Source organism: Sycon ciliatum, chromosome 1 (assembly GCF_964019385.1).
Source record: "Sycon ciliatum chromosome 1, ocSycCili1.1, whole genome shotgun sequence".
Lineage (NCBI taxonomy): Eukaryota > Metazoa > Porifera > Calcarea > Leucosolenida > Sycettidae > Sycon > Sycon ciliatum.
The window spans coordinates 47,182,303-47,198,368 of NC_088643.1; the positions used below are offsets into that span (position 1 = coordinate 47,182,303).

The 16,066-nt window shown below is 47.9% G+C and overlaps 1 protein-coding gene across 2 annotated transcripts; it reads right to left on the minus strand.

Annotated features, from left to right (window-relative positions):
• Window positions 1-517: 517 nt before the first annotated feature.
• Window positions 518-11,694, minus strand: LOC135829397 (ubiquitin carboxyl-terminal hydrolase MINDY-1-like). 2 transcript variants are annotated; one of them, XR_010555811.1, is made up of 9 exons: window positions 11,215-11,694; window positions 9,181-9,287; window positions 8,352-8,575; window positions 6,705-6,847; window positions 5,371-5,633; window positions 4,380-4,799; window positions 3,098-3,341; window positions 1,701-1,802; window positions 518-1,455 (listed from the first exon to the last, which is right to left on the minus strand). XR_010555811.1 is itself a non-coding variant. In XM_065341808.1 (8 exons), exons 1-8 carry the CDS (start codon window positions 11,533-11,535, stop codon window positions 1,435-1,437), a joined length of 1,743 nt encoding a protein of 580 aa, XP_065197880.1. In that variant the 5' UTR covers window positions 11,536-11,694; the 3' UTR covers window positions 518-1,434. The 2 variants fall into 2 exon arrangements, 1 of the variants encoding a protein (XP_065197880.1); XM_065341808.1 differs by lacking the exon at window positions 1,701-1,802.
• Window positions 11,695-16,066: the final 4,372 nt, after the last annotated feature.

Consider the following 16,066-nt stretch of genomic DNA (forward strand, 5'->3'; position numbering starts at 1 on the left):
TGCGTCACGTACATGTATTTTACCAGGCACATGCACAGTCATTCATCGGCATCATCGCTCATCAAGCATCAGCTGTCAGAGTCCAGATACAGTACTCGTAGATCTACGAGTATTTACTACCTGATCTACTCCTTGCGGGATTTCTTTCCTTCTACTCCTTGCTTTAAATTTGGCATAGCCAATAGCCATGAATGATCAGAATCATGGCTATAGCTAGGGTGTTGTTGTATGTCGTGACCCGCCGCCTGGTCGATATCAACTGCAAGTCATAATAGCGAATGCCATAAGCGAATGGGCATGGCCCCTGTACCATCGCAAGGGCAATTGGAACAAGCAGGCCGGGAGCAAAACCTCATACTAATATTGTTTTGTGTTCCACTGGCATGTCACTTCCACTATAAGCCCATGTCAATTGTTATCTCCTCACAAGGTACATGTATGCCTCCCCAGCCGACAAGCACAGTACAACGACGACGACGACAACGACGACGACAACAACAACAACAACAACAACAACTTCTCTTACTGATGATGGTGCCATCGTGAGAATAAAGAATTCAATTTAAACAACGAATAAAGAAATCAAATTCAAACAAACACTCTTATTGGACATTGCCATTTGTAACAACAGCTGCAGCTACCCGAAGAAGCATTCACAAGCCACCTCAGCTCAGCACACAGTGACAATCACATCATTCAGAACAACAAGAGAAAGAAGTCAATCTTAGCTTGGTGTTCTTTCCACCATGTGGACTCTTTCTTATAGCGGCTCGAACTGGACATTGATTCGTAGGAGTCTAGAATGAAATAATCAGCGTAAAGACATGACTGCTATGTGCGCTTGGGCAACAGTCACAGAGTTTGTCCAAACTGGACAGAGTCAAAACCTTTATCGAAAACACAATATAAAAATTGATATGGAGCTCCGAGACAAAAGACCAAACAAACGAAGAAAAGCAAAAAGAATTTTATGACTTGACCAGCATGTGTGACTATGTGCAGGTTAGTAGAAAAATATAGTGAGGCCAGTACTGATATAGAGAGAACTGTTTAATAAAACGGGATTTCGCCGGACAGACACTGTAAATAAATGCACAAAAAGTTCAGCAACACGAAGTCAAATGAGCTAAAACAACTGGTGCAGCACCAATGAGAGAGGAGGCCAGCGGCGTCCACCAGCTGAAAATCGTAAAATTCACGAAGAGCGGCCAGGGAGTAGAGTGTATGAAATGAGCAGAGTTACCACTGGTACACAGTGACAATCGGCAGCTGAAAATCGTCTTGGCAACGATAGGACTGTTAGCATGCTCTAGTGCAAGATGCAGCTACACACAGGGCAGTGGGGAACATGCATGTTCCGGACAGAGCCTACCCCAACAGGAAGACAATGGCGTTACACGTGAGCAAGTGAGGAGGCAGCAACGCCTCTCTCTATCACAACAGGCAACAGGAGTCCTGTAGGCCAACAGCACATATGAACAAAGAGAGCGAGAGCAAGAGCGAGAGCAAGAGCAAGAGCAAGAGCAAGAGAGAGATAGAGATAGAGATAGAGAGAGAGAGAGAGAGAGAGAGAGAGATAGAGAGATAGAGAAAGAGAGAGACCGGTTAGGATTTTGGGAGCGCTGCCAGACAGTCGTTGGACGGACAGACAAGCAGACACAGGAGCAAACATATTTGTAGACTGCTTACGAATACAGTACCTCATTTGTGTGTTTTGCATTCCAGATGAGGACGCGCAAGTGCCAACAAAACTTCAGTCCATCAGCCAGCCATCTTCCAACTTACGTCCCTTGACTTGGATGCTGTGCATATTTACAACCAAGTCAAGGGGACATAAGACTAATAAGAGTCCAACTAACTTCAGCATGATCTACCACACCTATACCATACCCGATTTTCTGGGATATTGTGTGCACTTTTCGCACCCAAAATTTAGAGATTACATCGGTACTTGATTCGTACATATCATGTGCTGGTTCGAGTGGCTGTGGTTTTGAGTGCACGAGGACAGGACGTGATATAGGCAAGTTACAAAGCACAGTGGGCATTGGTCCATAATTACACAGATGCACACTCTTGATAGCGCCCGATACAATGCATCACATACCCCACCCCCCGTCCTGTTCATGCCGGCTGGATTTAATCCAGCACCCTCCCTAAGGGCCTGGTCAGACTGCGGCAAATTTTGGGTGCCTGGCGAAAAAAGAAAATCGTTCAAGATTAGAATCGCGATCACACTGCACATGTGGGGAGAATGAAAATTCAAACTTCATTTCGAGCGTCAAGTGGTAATCTCCACAAACAACGTCAAACTCCTTTACCTCAGTAATCGCGAACACCTTCAGTGCAATCCTTGCAACCATCCTTAGGAGTTTTGTTGTTGTCGGTGGCCAATTCGCTCCTCGATATCAAGATGAAAAAATCAGTGAATATCAGCGTCAAACTCCTGTTTGAAGCGGAAACGCGTGGTCCGTTCTTGCTTTTTTTTGGAGCGTCAACTCTCGATTTTGCCGCTCTGGCGTCAAGTTAGTATGGAGATTCGGATTATAATCACAGGATTATTTCGTTTTTGCCGCAGTCTGACCAGGCCCTAACCAAGCAGAAGTAGCAGAACTGGTGCCAGATTATAAAGACCGTATATTGAAGTTTCGCTATTATATAACGAGAGAGAGAGAGAGAGAGAGTGTGTGTGTGTGTCCTCACCCACTTACTGAGGTGTGGTGAGCCCATAAGTGGGATCATTTTCAAGTCCACCCAGAGTTTTGGGGATTTCAGGGGGTGTTGGCCGTTGGGCAGTTCAATAGCCAATTGAGTCATCTTTCCAAGATTCCTTTCGAGTCTCTCTCCCCTCTCCCGGGGAGACCCACGTGACCAGTTTTGGCAGTGAGCAACAAGTACAAGTACAAGTGTGTGTGGGGGGGGGGGGGGGAGAGAGACAGGGACAGAGAGGGAGAGAGGGAGGGAGGGAGAGGGAGAGAGAGAGAGGGAGAGAGAGAGAGAGAGAGAGAGAGAGAGAGAGAGAGAGAGAGAGGGAGAGAGAGAGAGAGACCGTGATTCATTAACAGTGAACACACTAATGGTACGAGCGCTAACGTACAGGTGAACGTCCATCCCCAGATCCCTGTCCAGGTTGCCGCTGCCGTTGCTGTCCCTGCTGCTGCTGCTGCTGTCCTTGTTGCTGTTGCTGCTGCTGCTGCAGTTCGGAAACCTGAGCCGTAGAAGGTTGCGTCTGTCGAAGTTGCACTTCTTCCTCCTGCAAACGCAGAGTTTCTTCTTGCCGATGGAGTTCCATGGCAACGTCCTGATCCAAGGCTGCTTGAAGCTCTCGTGCTACTTGCATACTGTGCAGCACAGCACAGTACAACACAGCACAACACAATACAAAGTATCATATCAATCATCAAAGCAACTCCTGTCAATGCTATTTCAAGTACGATGAAGTAGGCTTTCAGCACCCGCTCTGGCAGGTCCGGTTATGGCCCAATCAGCCTTCTGAACACCCAAACACCAGGGCTATTTTTTAGGGACACTGCCTATACTGGGTACTGTATAAATGTAATATTAGGTGTAGTAAATTTTTGGTGTCAGGGGCCAGCCAGGTTTCAGGTGTAACATTAATGTAGAATTATGTGACCAGCGTTCCATGCACCTACTTGTACAGTGCATACTCCAGTGCCATCTAGGTGTACTCTAAATTTCGGTGTCTGGTCTCTCGATACTGGAGATGGTGCATGAAACTGTACAAAACATTCTGTACGAAGTACTACTGTAAATATACAAAATTTCGGCGCTGCAAAATTTCGGCACTTCACGATTTTTGACATTTCGGCGGCGATTTATTTTCGGCGTGGGGTAGAGGGCACTGTATAGTGCGACAGATGCTGTGAAAAATTTCATCGGCGTTTTAATTTAGGCGTTTTGGGTCGGTGCCGAATATAGCCGAAATTAAATAGCTGCCGAAAATTTGTATATTTACAGTACGCAGTTTTACTAAAAGTTCAAAAATCAAATTTTTGGTAAAAGAAAACTGCCCCACACGTGATCCATCAGCTCAAACGCGGGAACTCTAGCTTCTTCTTCACCCTTTTTTCAGCGCATTATAGATCCTATTGGGAGGGTACCAGGGTGGGACTGTTATATCTCCGCTCTCCGCTTTGGTAACGGAGCGCTCATCATCCATCATCAACTGTTATATCTCCGCTCCTCATGAACACTGGGCATTTCATCACAGCTGACAGCAACAGTACGTCGTAAGGACTGCTGTTCGAAGCTAAGCAAGGAACAACCCGAGCACAAGCAATACGCAAGAGATCAAAAGCCAAGTGCCACACACTGACACTGAACGGTACACTAGTACAGGGGGGGGGGGGGGCACTTACTCTAGATCCTCTTGGGTAGGCTGGGTGGGACCTGATTGTGATTGGGTAGGCTGGATAGCGGCAGTTGCCATGGCAATCGCACTGGTCAGCTGATCAGCAGTAAGAACAGGACAAGGTGCTGCATGATCGGCCGCGGGCAAACCGCCGTCCGTTGCTGCGGGCACGTTAGCTACGGCCTGGTGTGCTTGCGTGGACGGACGGCTCACGGAGACCGGAATCAAGCCGGAGCTTTCCTGCACAGGGCGGCATGTGGCGGCCGCTTCTTGCCGAGGCACTTCGGCCGGGGGCACACCGTGTGCGGTGGGTAAGGATACCGCCACGGTGTTGCTGCTTGTAGCCGCTGCTGTACCACTGCCTGCTGCTTGCCCACGCGCAGCTGCAGCTGATTCTTCGTCGCGCAGTGTCAACGCCAGCAAGTAGCTGAGGGAGAGAGAGAGAGAGAGAGAGAGAGAGAGAGAGAGAGAGAGAGAGAGAGAGAGAGAGAGAGAAGGAGGAGGAGAGTACACAGACTTCACAAATGTTCCACGCAAACCCAGAGTATCATACAGGTACTAGTCCATGACGGGCAGGTTGAGAATAAAGAAACGCCAGTCATTCATGAACTACAATGTACTATTCTCATGTACATGAGGTATTACTACTTTGAAGCAACAACAGTGCATCCATAGTCATGCAACAACGAAGCCTCTGACAAACCTAATGAGGTCTTTCCAATCTATACTCACAAAGATCACCACAACGTCCACAAGGGCAATTTGACCACGGAGTAGACATGACACATGCATTGCTCAAGTGAATATGCAGCGTCGAGCCAGCCACGGGAAGACTGACAAGGGTAATGGTACGGAGATAGTCTGAGGCTCTGTTGTTGTGCATTCCACGCCTCCAATTCATTACAAGCAATGCCCCTACCGGCCATGGTAAAGCTGTTCAGAAATTACTGACAGGGAAAGGCATGCAGTAAAGTGAAAGCAGTCTAGATTGAACTCACTCCTGATCTTCCTGCGTAGATGCCAGTCCAGTTGTCGCAGCACCCACCGATGATGGTGCAACCGCCGCTGTTGCCCCGACAGATCCTTGATTAGAAGATTGCGCAGCAGCTGCTTCCTTCGCTCTGTTTTGCAACGCAGCCGTCACCTCGGTGAGGTTATGGTCATAGAAAGCACTGCTACCATGTACATCATTAAGGCTTTCGAACACTACTTGATGCTCGTCAAAGTAGCCTTGATCCGTTACTAGAACATACAGATTACCCTGCAGTACCAGTTATCCAGTGGAAGAAAACAAAACAAAAAACTCTTTCAAATAGAACAAAGGTAGAAAAGATGATAACTTCTCACAACAAGTTTTTAGCACATGTTGATATGAATCAGTTATTTTGATCTACACAAAAGTACAATCCAGTGCACAATATTTCTCAAGTACATGTCATGTACTTGAGAAATATTGTGCACTGGATATGGTCATACCATTCCATTCCTTCTCGCTAGTACTGGTGTACAGTGGTATCACCACCACCACCACCACCACCACACACACATACCGCCTGACACCATGTGTATAAAAAGTAGGGCTGAAACAATTATACCGATAACTCGCATATCGATCGTTAAGAGTGCGATCGATAATCGTTAGTGTTCAAAACGAGTACTAACGATTTTTATGCATGCATATCAGTGACAGTATTCTAGCCCTTGCACTCCATCCGATAGTGGAATACGAGTGCAATCATGTACTTTCAAGCGCAGTAAAATTGATTTGTGGCTTTGAAAGAGATTGGGAGAGAAGAAGTCTTTTCGGTTTATTTGTGGGAGAAGTTGGAGATGAGAGCAGCTGCCAGAGGGTGATGACAAGATTCTTCGCTCAAGAAACAACATGAAATTCTCTACTTGAGTAGTTCATGCTGCATAAAACCAGCCAGATATCTACAGATGTCAACAGGTGCGGTGCCACAAATTTCTAGCATAGCAAAGGAATCATAGAATTTCTTTATAAACCGGTGTTCGATAGAGCCGACAAGAATCGATAAAACCAATATATCGATCGTTAATGATATTGGTTGATCGTTAGGAGTTATTGAATGATCGTTTCAGCCCTAATAAAAAGCAAGATATCATTTACCAGTACACATGCATTTGAAACCTTTTACTTCTAGAAATGTCTCCTTTGGAAGCAGAGCAACTTGCCTCAGACAGAACGCACTGGCTCGATGTTGTTGACAGATGCATGACCCTCATTTGATTTTTTCATATGAGCTATATGCATGCTGTATTGTTATTATTATTATGCACTTGAAACGGGCGAGATGAGAGGCACTATGCTTACATTTTGCTTGTACAGAGTACTGAAATGATTGTTGCGGAAGAATACGCTTGTCTGACCGTCTGTCAAGGCGCGCTTCAGCTCCAGAAGACCATGCACAGTCAATTGGCTAGCTGACTGGTCCAAGAAATCCTTCGCCGCAGTACCTGTCAGAGTGGACAACACGAGAACAACATGTCAAAAAGACTAAATATACTTTAAAGACATGTTGCTATAAAATATCTTTTTAACCCTTTACTGTCCGATTAAAATGTATACAAGCCCACGCAACCCCAAAATCTGAAACTAAAATTAGACGTAACGTTGGTTTGAATTTGACGATTTCCACGATCTTGGGCATCCTGGAAAGGTCTTGACGAGCCGAACGCAATGAGCCCACACTCGGCGCCACAGGATGCACTGGTCCAGCGCTGCAAGCCAGGGAACGCGCAAAAGCGCTGAGCTCACGTTCGAGATCGATCTCAATCCACCATGTCACCCCTGTTGCTCGTATCGAGCTCAAATATTTTCGTAGAGACTCCCGGGAACCTACTTTTGAATTTGAATCGGTGTAGCCTTGCCAACAGGTGACGTAAACAGGGAAAATCCCAGCCGTCGACATGCGCGTCGCGCTCTGAACGCACATTTCCCGGGACCAGAATTACGAGTGCAATAACTCCGCAACCGCTCTTCGTATCGCTTCGGGAATTGTTCGAGGCGACAGCTGAGACTTTTCTCTTCGACCTACATATTTCGATCTCTCCAAAAGACCTAGATTTGAGCAAGTTACGATAATTTCAAAATGCCTACCCCATCGATCCCATTGGATCGATGCTTGTATGTACGGACAGTAAAGGGTTAAACCGTTCGCATGGCACTCAGTTAGACTGAGTTTTCCGCATTTGTAGACAGCCACCCATCCCCCCCCCCCCCCCCCCGAAGATCAAGGCGCAGATGCAGCTCCTAAAGCGGTGGGAAGCGAGTGGATCAGACCCACCAGCAAAGCGGCCAATGACCGAAAATCCCATTCACTGCATCCATGTTTCCCTCGTGCCAGGCCGTGTTACTGAAACAATTGTTAGGCATAATGGCCCAGACAAAATTTATTCTAATGAAGATATTTCTCTAGTTAAAATGCTAAACTAACTTCCTCGCTTTTATCTTCATGTCGTACAGTATGAGAATAGTGGCACTCTGGTACTACAGCAGTATGCTGTACAATTCATTTAGTGGCAACATTCTGTGGCAGGTCCAGGCGGTGCAGCAACTGACCACCCTTGTAAGTGGCACAGTATGTACTTGAGAAAGCTACTGGTAAGTGCCATCGACTTGCGACAAGTCACGCACTGCCCTATAAAGTTACATGCTCCTGATAAGCTGCGCATTTTTTTGGCAATCCAGACAGCAAGTATGTTTACTAGAATACAGTATACACAAGCCAGGCAATCACGATAACACACGCGGCATTGCCCCTACGAGCAGGTTCGCATATTATCAAGAGTAGACAGTATGATGTGATGTAAGTTTTCAGAGCTGCAAACTTTTGACACATCGCACACCCTTGGAGCATTACGTACGGTGAAAAAAATTCTTGATCTACTAAAATGAGTTGCTAAAATGCATGCTACCCAAGGGTTGGGGGCTGTAGAGGTTGTATCTTCCAATGCTTACCAATACTCCGCTGCTCCGTCCAGGCTTCCTGCTGTGCCTCTGTAGCATCCATGGGCAGGTCTTCTGTGGCTGCGATGGCCTTCTCCACCATTGTGTTGTATGTGAGCGTAGCCAGCAGATCGCTGTGAATACTGGAGCCTGGCTCCACTAGCCAACCATGGTACAGGTTGACACCGACCAGGTCAAATATGATCATCTCGGGTGTGTACTCAAACTGATCCACCCTGGGTGATTGACAGCAAACACATGGAGTGTTGCACACAACTCAGTGTCATCCATAAGCAGCCCGTAGGTCAACATGCTTCAATACAGGTGCCCAGAGTCAGACATACTGTACTCCCCAACAGCTGAACCAGTTGGTGGGAGGCCCTAATTTTATCAGGCAACCTGTTACATGCCGTGGTTGGCTATCACCCTTTATTTCACATTCATTTGTCATTGGCAGTTGTTTGACGAGCCAGAAAATGTTGAATAAATACAACAAAAATCACACCCCACTAACAAACACACATACAGTCAACTTCGCTAATAACGACTGCGGATATAACGACAATTCGTGAATAACGACAGAATTTCCATGCCCAGAGCCAAGTCCCATCCCACTGTAATACATATAATGAGACTTCGGGTATAACGACACTTTGCGAATAAGGACAACTTTTTGATGCCCCGCCGAGTGTCGTTATAAGCGAAGTTGACTGTACACAATCACCTTTCGTCTCCCAGCAACACTGCCACAAGCAAAAACAGTTCAAAACACATGCACACACGCGCGCGCGCGCGCACACACACACACACACGCAGTGCAAACATGAGCTATCACATTTACCTGCTCATCTTGACATTCATATTCAGGCCTGTCAGTAGATGCCGTGAAACAGCCATTGCGTCTTGCACATTGCGCTCGTAGTTCAGTTTCTGTGCCTCTGTCATCTCCTGATTCAGAAAAGACATGGCCAAGAAAAAAATAGTAATGCTGTAGTGGTGAAGACTGACATTCACCATCATGAACATGACTGAAACAGGGAACGGGCATGGTACTATCACATCACAGCTGGCTAGCCGCATGCACCAGCCAGTTCCATGAAAGAGGCTTAGGCTGCATGTAGGATAGAGTCTTCTTGTCCTGGTTTGCGTTGCTTGAACACCCCGGCGGGTAAGAACTGTTGTGGACATTGAAGTCCGGTGGTGGAATGACCGGGGGCACCGCCCTTGGCCTTAGTGCGTACACATACACACCCTGCCTCTCACCCCCCCCCCCCCCCCCCCCACACACACACACACAAACAGTCCAGGGTTCTAGCCAAAGGGGGGGGGGGGGGGGGCACAGCTCCCCCACCTCTGATTGAGCTGGCTTACTGCCACCAAATGTACTATACTGCAGTAAATAGCAAATACATAACAGTTGTAGCCAGTATAGTAGTACAACATGTCAGGAACGGTGGAAGCAGGTTTTGATTGATTGGTCCGGCCATACCATAGTCCTTCATACAGTTTCTGTATAGCCTGGGTTACTTTCGACGGAACACTGATGGTACAGGGTGTAAGGGCCTGTCAGGAAGGCTGGGGTGAGCTGTAAAATCCTTTACGATTCGAATGACACGACATGCTGCAGCTGTTGCGATGTTCAACGTCGAATGGCGCAAGTCATAAGGCATGGTCCGCGACGGGGTGACTTTCGGACCTAATTTCTTGTTTCCAGGCCTTCTTTTCAATTATTTCTCCTTGAATGAAGCGGAATCAAGTTCACAATACCAGTTTTTCATGAAGACCAAAAAAGTAGCCCCAAAAGTGGTGCCATTCTAATAATAGCCCCAGGAAATAATAAAACAGTTTGTCCGTCACACTCCTGGACTATCCCTAAATACAGGAAGTGACATGAAATCTTATCTTGCTAAAATTCAACTCAAGTCATGTTAACCATTCTGCAAGTTATCATGGGAAGCGTAGTGTTCCAAGTGCAAACAATTTCCACGTACGAACCGGGAGTAGTCGGCGCATGATGCCGTCTAATGTTCACACTCAAAGTGCAGCCGTTTTGTACGCTTGCGTCCCGACTACAGTATGAAAATTGAACTGATTGAACTCATCCCGTCGCTTCCCGATCTGTACGGTAGTACGGTTGCGTTCCCGTTCCTGGTGTTCACATTGGACGCCGTCAGACTGTCCTGTCGATCCTTACGCCGCGTCCCGTCGAATATGAACTAGGCTTATGATATGGCGGGTACACATGACCTCCTCAGTAATATACATGGGTTGGCGGTCAAACAGCTGGTCCAGCCATAGCCTGACAAACAGGGTGGGTTTCGCCGCTTCTGCAATGCGCCAGTACGCAACATTCCAATGGGCGCTTTCGATTACACATTTGAACCCCAGTTGTATAATTCTCGAATGAACGTATTGCGACCATGTAAACGAATGACTACACGTAAAATCGTAAAAGGGGATCATGTGGGATCCCGTGCACCCTCGCACACACGTGGACCTAGCATGGGGTTAACGTCGAGTGCGTCAATTCTGGAAATAGCAATTCTGAAATTAGCAATTCCGTCGTCTCTTCAGAATTGACGGAATAGGAAGCGACGACGGAATTTGTGTAATCGAACGGTGCATCCACCATAACTAAATCTAGAATTGACCGAAATGTGTGTATCGAACGCGCCCAATGACTATGTCCCCAGTCCTGACGTCATGATGCCCGCACAAGAATGTTCAACGTCATCATGGTAAAAAAATCCACCAGGGAATGGAATTCGAAGGGAATGGAATTCGAAAACATAGAAATGGAATTGTATTACCCCCGGTCCAGGACCCCTGAAATCCACAATGTACAAATACGACCGGACAAGCTCCATATACGTACCTGCGGCTGATTCTCAAGTAAATAGGCGAACAAAGTTTCGATCAGTTGCTGGCCAGAAATAGACATCTTCCCAGGCGTTAGCCGCATTCTCCGTGACAAACATAAAGCATTGATAAGAGCTAGAAGTGGACAGGGTCCGTTTTCATTCTGCGTCACAATGGGGATGCTCAAGTCCTCCTTTTCCAGGTATAGCCACTTTATTTTATGGAATGAACACGTCGCCATATTCACGTCCATTCCCTCCTCACCCACTGCTGACGCAATTGCAGTTGCTGTGGCGAGGTCAATCTCATCATCTCCTGGAACGCGGCTTGCCGACATTTTAAATATAATGCAAGTTACCGGTACATTGACTAGTATGCACCAGTATCCAATAAGATGATAATTCAGCCCCGAAGTAGTTGCTGGACAAACTGCTTGGACGGCGTTCGACTGTCACTGCGAGGCCAGGACTTTTGACGAGGGAATTTGTTCGTGTTGATCGACCACTGAGCACGTACTGCATGCCTGCTATGCATGCATGCTGCCACTCACACTGCACGTCATGAATGACGTCATCTGACCTGAACCGCGCGCGCGGCGCGCTTAGCCGCGCTATATCGCTAGCGCTAACCAGTGCCCAGTGGCAGCTAGATGCTAGATCCTGTTTGATGATCCGCTAGCGCTGGCTAGTTAGGCTACGGTACGTAGATCTACTATACTACACACTCCTTTTATGGTACGGGATGTGTACGGGATGCCTCGCCTGTACCGTATTGTGATTTGTGTACATAGTTTTTTTGTAGTGTACAATGACCACGTCGCCGGGTGCCTCTCAACTCCAGCAAGATCAAACCTGGTTTTCATGTACTCTTGATATCAGACTCATCAGAGACGCACGTGCAGTCTGCCCAGATCAGCCAGGACTTTTCGCGGGACTCCCTCCCACTAGGCCACTGAGCAGCGATCGCTTTCACGCATTGTGAAAGGCAACGCTTCAGGATGGCTCTTTCTCCCTTTACGTCAAGAAGGTTACGACATCATCGCCGGTCTGTACAGTTCCGGGATCAGCTCGCCTGCATCAGATATGGACGCGAGCCCATGCATCTTCCTGCTGAGTGCGATGGTTGCGGCGCTCGTTTCACCCTGCAGCATGGGTTGGATTGCCACAAGGGTGGCCTGGTGAAGAAAGGGCATAATGACATCCGTGAGTCACTCAGATCCCTCGATTTAGGCTAAGGCCTGTGGAGAATCCATAAAATAATATTAAATACAAATACAAAATACAGATACCAGACTCGCCCAGGTAACGTTTGGTGGTGTCCGGGCCATGTTGAGTCTGTTCTCGTTCCGGAGGATGGTCGGAACAACCTGCAAGCTGATTGGTCAGCCCGGGGTGTCTGGGAAGGTAGCCGGGTGGCAGTTGCATTGTTCGACAACCGCATCGTTGCTGCTGATGCACCCAGCTACCCGGCCGGTCATCTTGGGAAACCGTCGCTCGGAAAGCAGCAGAAAGCAAGAAGAAGAAGTATGGCCAGGTGAGTGAGGAGTTGCGTGCATCATTTACTCCTCTTGTTTGCTCCACCGATGCCATACTTCATTGCGAGTATGCTGCCTACCAGCGGCGCCTGAACAGTCAGCTTGCACACAAGTGGGGGAGGTCATACGCGTCTGTGATGGCATGGGTTCGTATCCGCACCCAGTTCGCAATCTTTCGTGCTGTCGACCTTCGGCTGCATGGATCTCGCCATGGACTCATTGGTTTGTCCCTCCATGACGGGGTGGGCATCGGAGTTGGGCACTGATTGGGATACTGACTGTCAGTCTGTCACTCAATGAATGGTTTTGAACTACATGTATATGCAATCTTTTCAGGCAGTTTTTCTTTCCGGTACAACCGTCACTGTTCGCTCTTTTACAAAACATATTTTTAGTTTTGACATAGTTTTGACATCCATGTGTACATGATTGTGCAACATTATTTTTGAGTTTTGCCCGTACTCGTACAACTACAAGAGGCTTTTTTCTCTCTCTCTCTCTTTTCATTTTTGTAGTGTACAATCATGTACACTAGTACTAGCAAGAGTACATAACCCCTTTTGTACACTTGGCCGACTAGTAGTAGTGTTTGTCGCCGTATTGTCTCTCTACATATTGTCTCTCTCTCTCTCATCTGAAAAATGGAAAAAAATGGGGAGAGGAGGGGAAGATGAAGCATGGGAAGAGGGAAACAAGTAGGTCTACCTAAAGATCGAGGTATAACAGCAGGAAAGAAATGAACAAGAGAAGAAATTACCTCCAATCATGCTCGCATCTCACCCCAACTGCTGTCACAGAATCGACACGAGTCATCAACCTCTCTTGGAAGACTGGTCTTTGTCCCAAAGTGTCGGGAGGTCCAGCCAACTCTTGCCCATGCCGAAGAGCAAACCAGGAGCCTATCGCGATCAGCCTGACGAATGCCTTGGGGAGGGTAGCTGACCGCGTGATCACCAGGCGGCTCCGGCACGCGTTTCCTTGAACAGGCGCACGCTATTCCAGCAGTACAAGCTGGATTCCGCCGGGCTATGTCCGCCGAGATGCAATGCTGCTCCTTCGTGGAGTGGATCTCACAACAACAGCAGCTTGGCAACAGTGTGAACAGTGTGTTTCTTGATGCATCTGCGGCTTATGAAAATGTCCACCATGATATCCTCTTATCCCACCTTCGTGCACTCGATCCTCCAGCGCACCTGCTCCGATAGATCAACTCTTTGTCCGTGGTCGCACAGTTGACACGAAATGGGGATCTTCCGAATCAGTAAAAAAAAAGCACAACAGATCGTGGCGTACCCCAAGGTGCTTCCCCCTCACCTGTCCTGTGGGTAATCTACATCCCGCCTACCTTCGACCGCTTTCAGCTATCAACGCCATCTGCAGATTTCATGCCATTCCTCTATGCTGACGGCATTGCTGTGACGAGTAAACAGAACGGGTCCGCCTACAGTCAGTTATGCAGCAGCTGCTGGATCATGTTGCTGAGTTCTGCCGCCAGAGCTGTATCTCCCAGTAAATCCGTCCAGGTAGTCATGTCTACCTCATCCTGTATCCGCGATTCTTCTATCCCTCAGTCTCTGTTCGGGACAGCTGTGCCCTCTGCCACCTCTGCTCGGTTTCTGGGCATTCTGGTGAACTCCAGTATGAATTATGCTGAACAGTGTCTTGCTGCTCGACAAAGAATCCAACAGCGCCTCCGTATCGTCCAGGCAACATGCTCCACCGCCTGGGGTTTAGACCAGCAAAGTTCTAACCGGCTGGTTAGTCAGTATGTCCTGTCGTCTGGGTTGTGCGCAGCGCCCGCGTACTTTGGCCTCGCCACGCAACAAGGACAACACCATCTTCAGGTGGCCTACAACCACTGAATGCCTACGTGTGGTGACTGGGTGCACCCAATCCACACCAATCAGTCTCCTCCATGAATGTGCTGCCGGGTGCCCCCACTCTCACTACCCGCATCTCGCACCAAGCCAGCAACATCGCCAATACTGCCAAGCGACACCCCACTCCAACTCCATCTAGCCACGTTCTCGCATCAAACTCCTCCCAAGCAGCGCATCCGCCTGAAGAAGACCACATGGCGTCAGATGGCAGAACAGCATCTACCACAGGCACGCTTAGAAATTCTGTCCCAGAGATAGCCCTTTCCCAAAGATGCCATAATTTTTCGCAAATGCTTTTCGCAACCGTGCCAAAACAAGTGCTAGTTGCTGAAATCGAATCCATATTTTCAGAAAAAGCTCAAAAGTAATAGTTGCTAATATCGCAACCGGAGAGTTCTTGTGCAAAAACCTACAAAAAAAGGGACCTAGCAGAAATAGCAGAAGTGCATCGACAGCAAACTCGTAGATCTACACCCCTTCCTGCTGTGAACCACCACTTCTCTTTACACAGTGCCAGTAGCCTGTTGCATGTATCCTACATGTACATCATTCCAGTGCAAAGCAAAGGGAACTATTACTTCAGTGCACATTATCACAACTACCGTTGATCTACTGTTTCTCTGAAATCAGTCTGAAGCAGTGAAGGCAGGCGAGAAATGAGCGAGTACGAGTATGCATTTGTCCAACATGTAGGTCTACTAGTAGTCTAGTGACTCTAGTCGGTGAGTCGGTGACTTGACCTTTTGACCCCATGCCATGTCGCCAATTGCGCTAAGGTTGCGGAAAGTTGCGAAATAGTTCGCGAAAATGAAGAAAGTTGCGAAGGTTGCGATTTCTTCCTAAACAACGAAAAGTTGCGAAAAAAGTGGCGAGCATCTTTGGGAAAGGGCTATACCCAGAGAGCACCCACCTCCTTGGAAGTACATCACGGATATGTGTCTGTTCACAAGTCAGCCTGCTCCAGGTGTGATGAACCACGTGCCATGTTCATTCAGTGCTGCAATGGAATGCCTCGACGATGTGTATCGGATGTGTCAAGCCCCGCGCCGACTGGTGATCTGGACAGACGGCAGTGTTACCGAAGATGGAGTTGGCGGAGGTGGCTTTTTTTTATCGAAGAGCACTGTAGCAATGCTGTTGAAGCTAGAGAGGTCAAATGTGGCAGCGTACCCGCTGGAAAGATCGCTACCTCGTTTACAGCGGAGGCCGCTGAGCAGCGGCTACAGTGGCCCTTCAAGCAGCACTCCCATTGGTCAACGTTGATACAGAGATCGTCCTCATTATGGACAGCAGGTCACTCCTGGAAGGCGTTGTGGGTGATCCATACCATTTTGAGCCCCGATGTGACCTCATCATACTCCGCATTATCCGATGTTGCGGAACAGTCCAGATCTGCTCATGTGGTGTGGGTCAGCAGTGGCATCAAGGGCAACAACACGGCAGATCCGAATCAG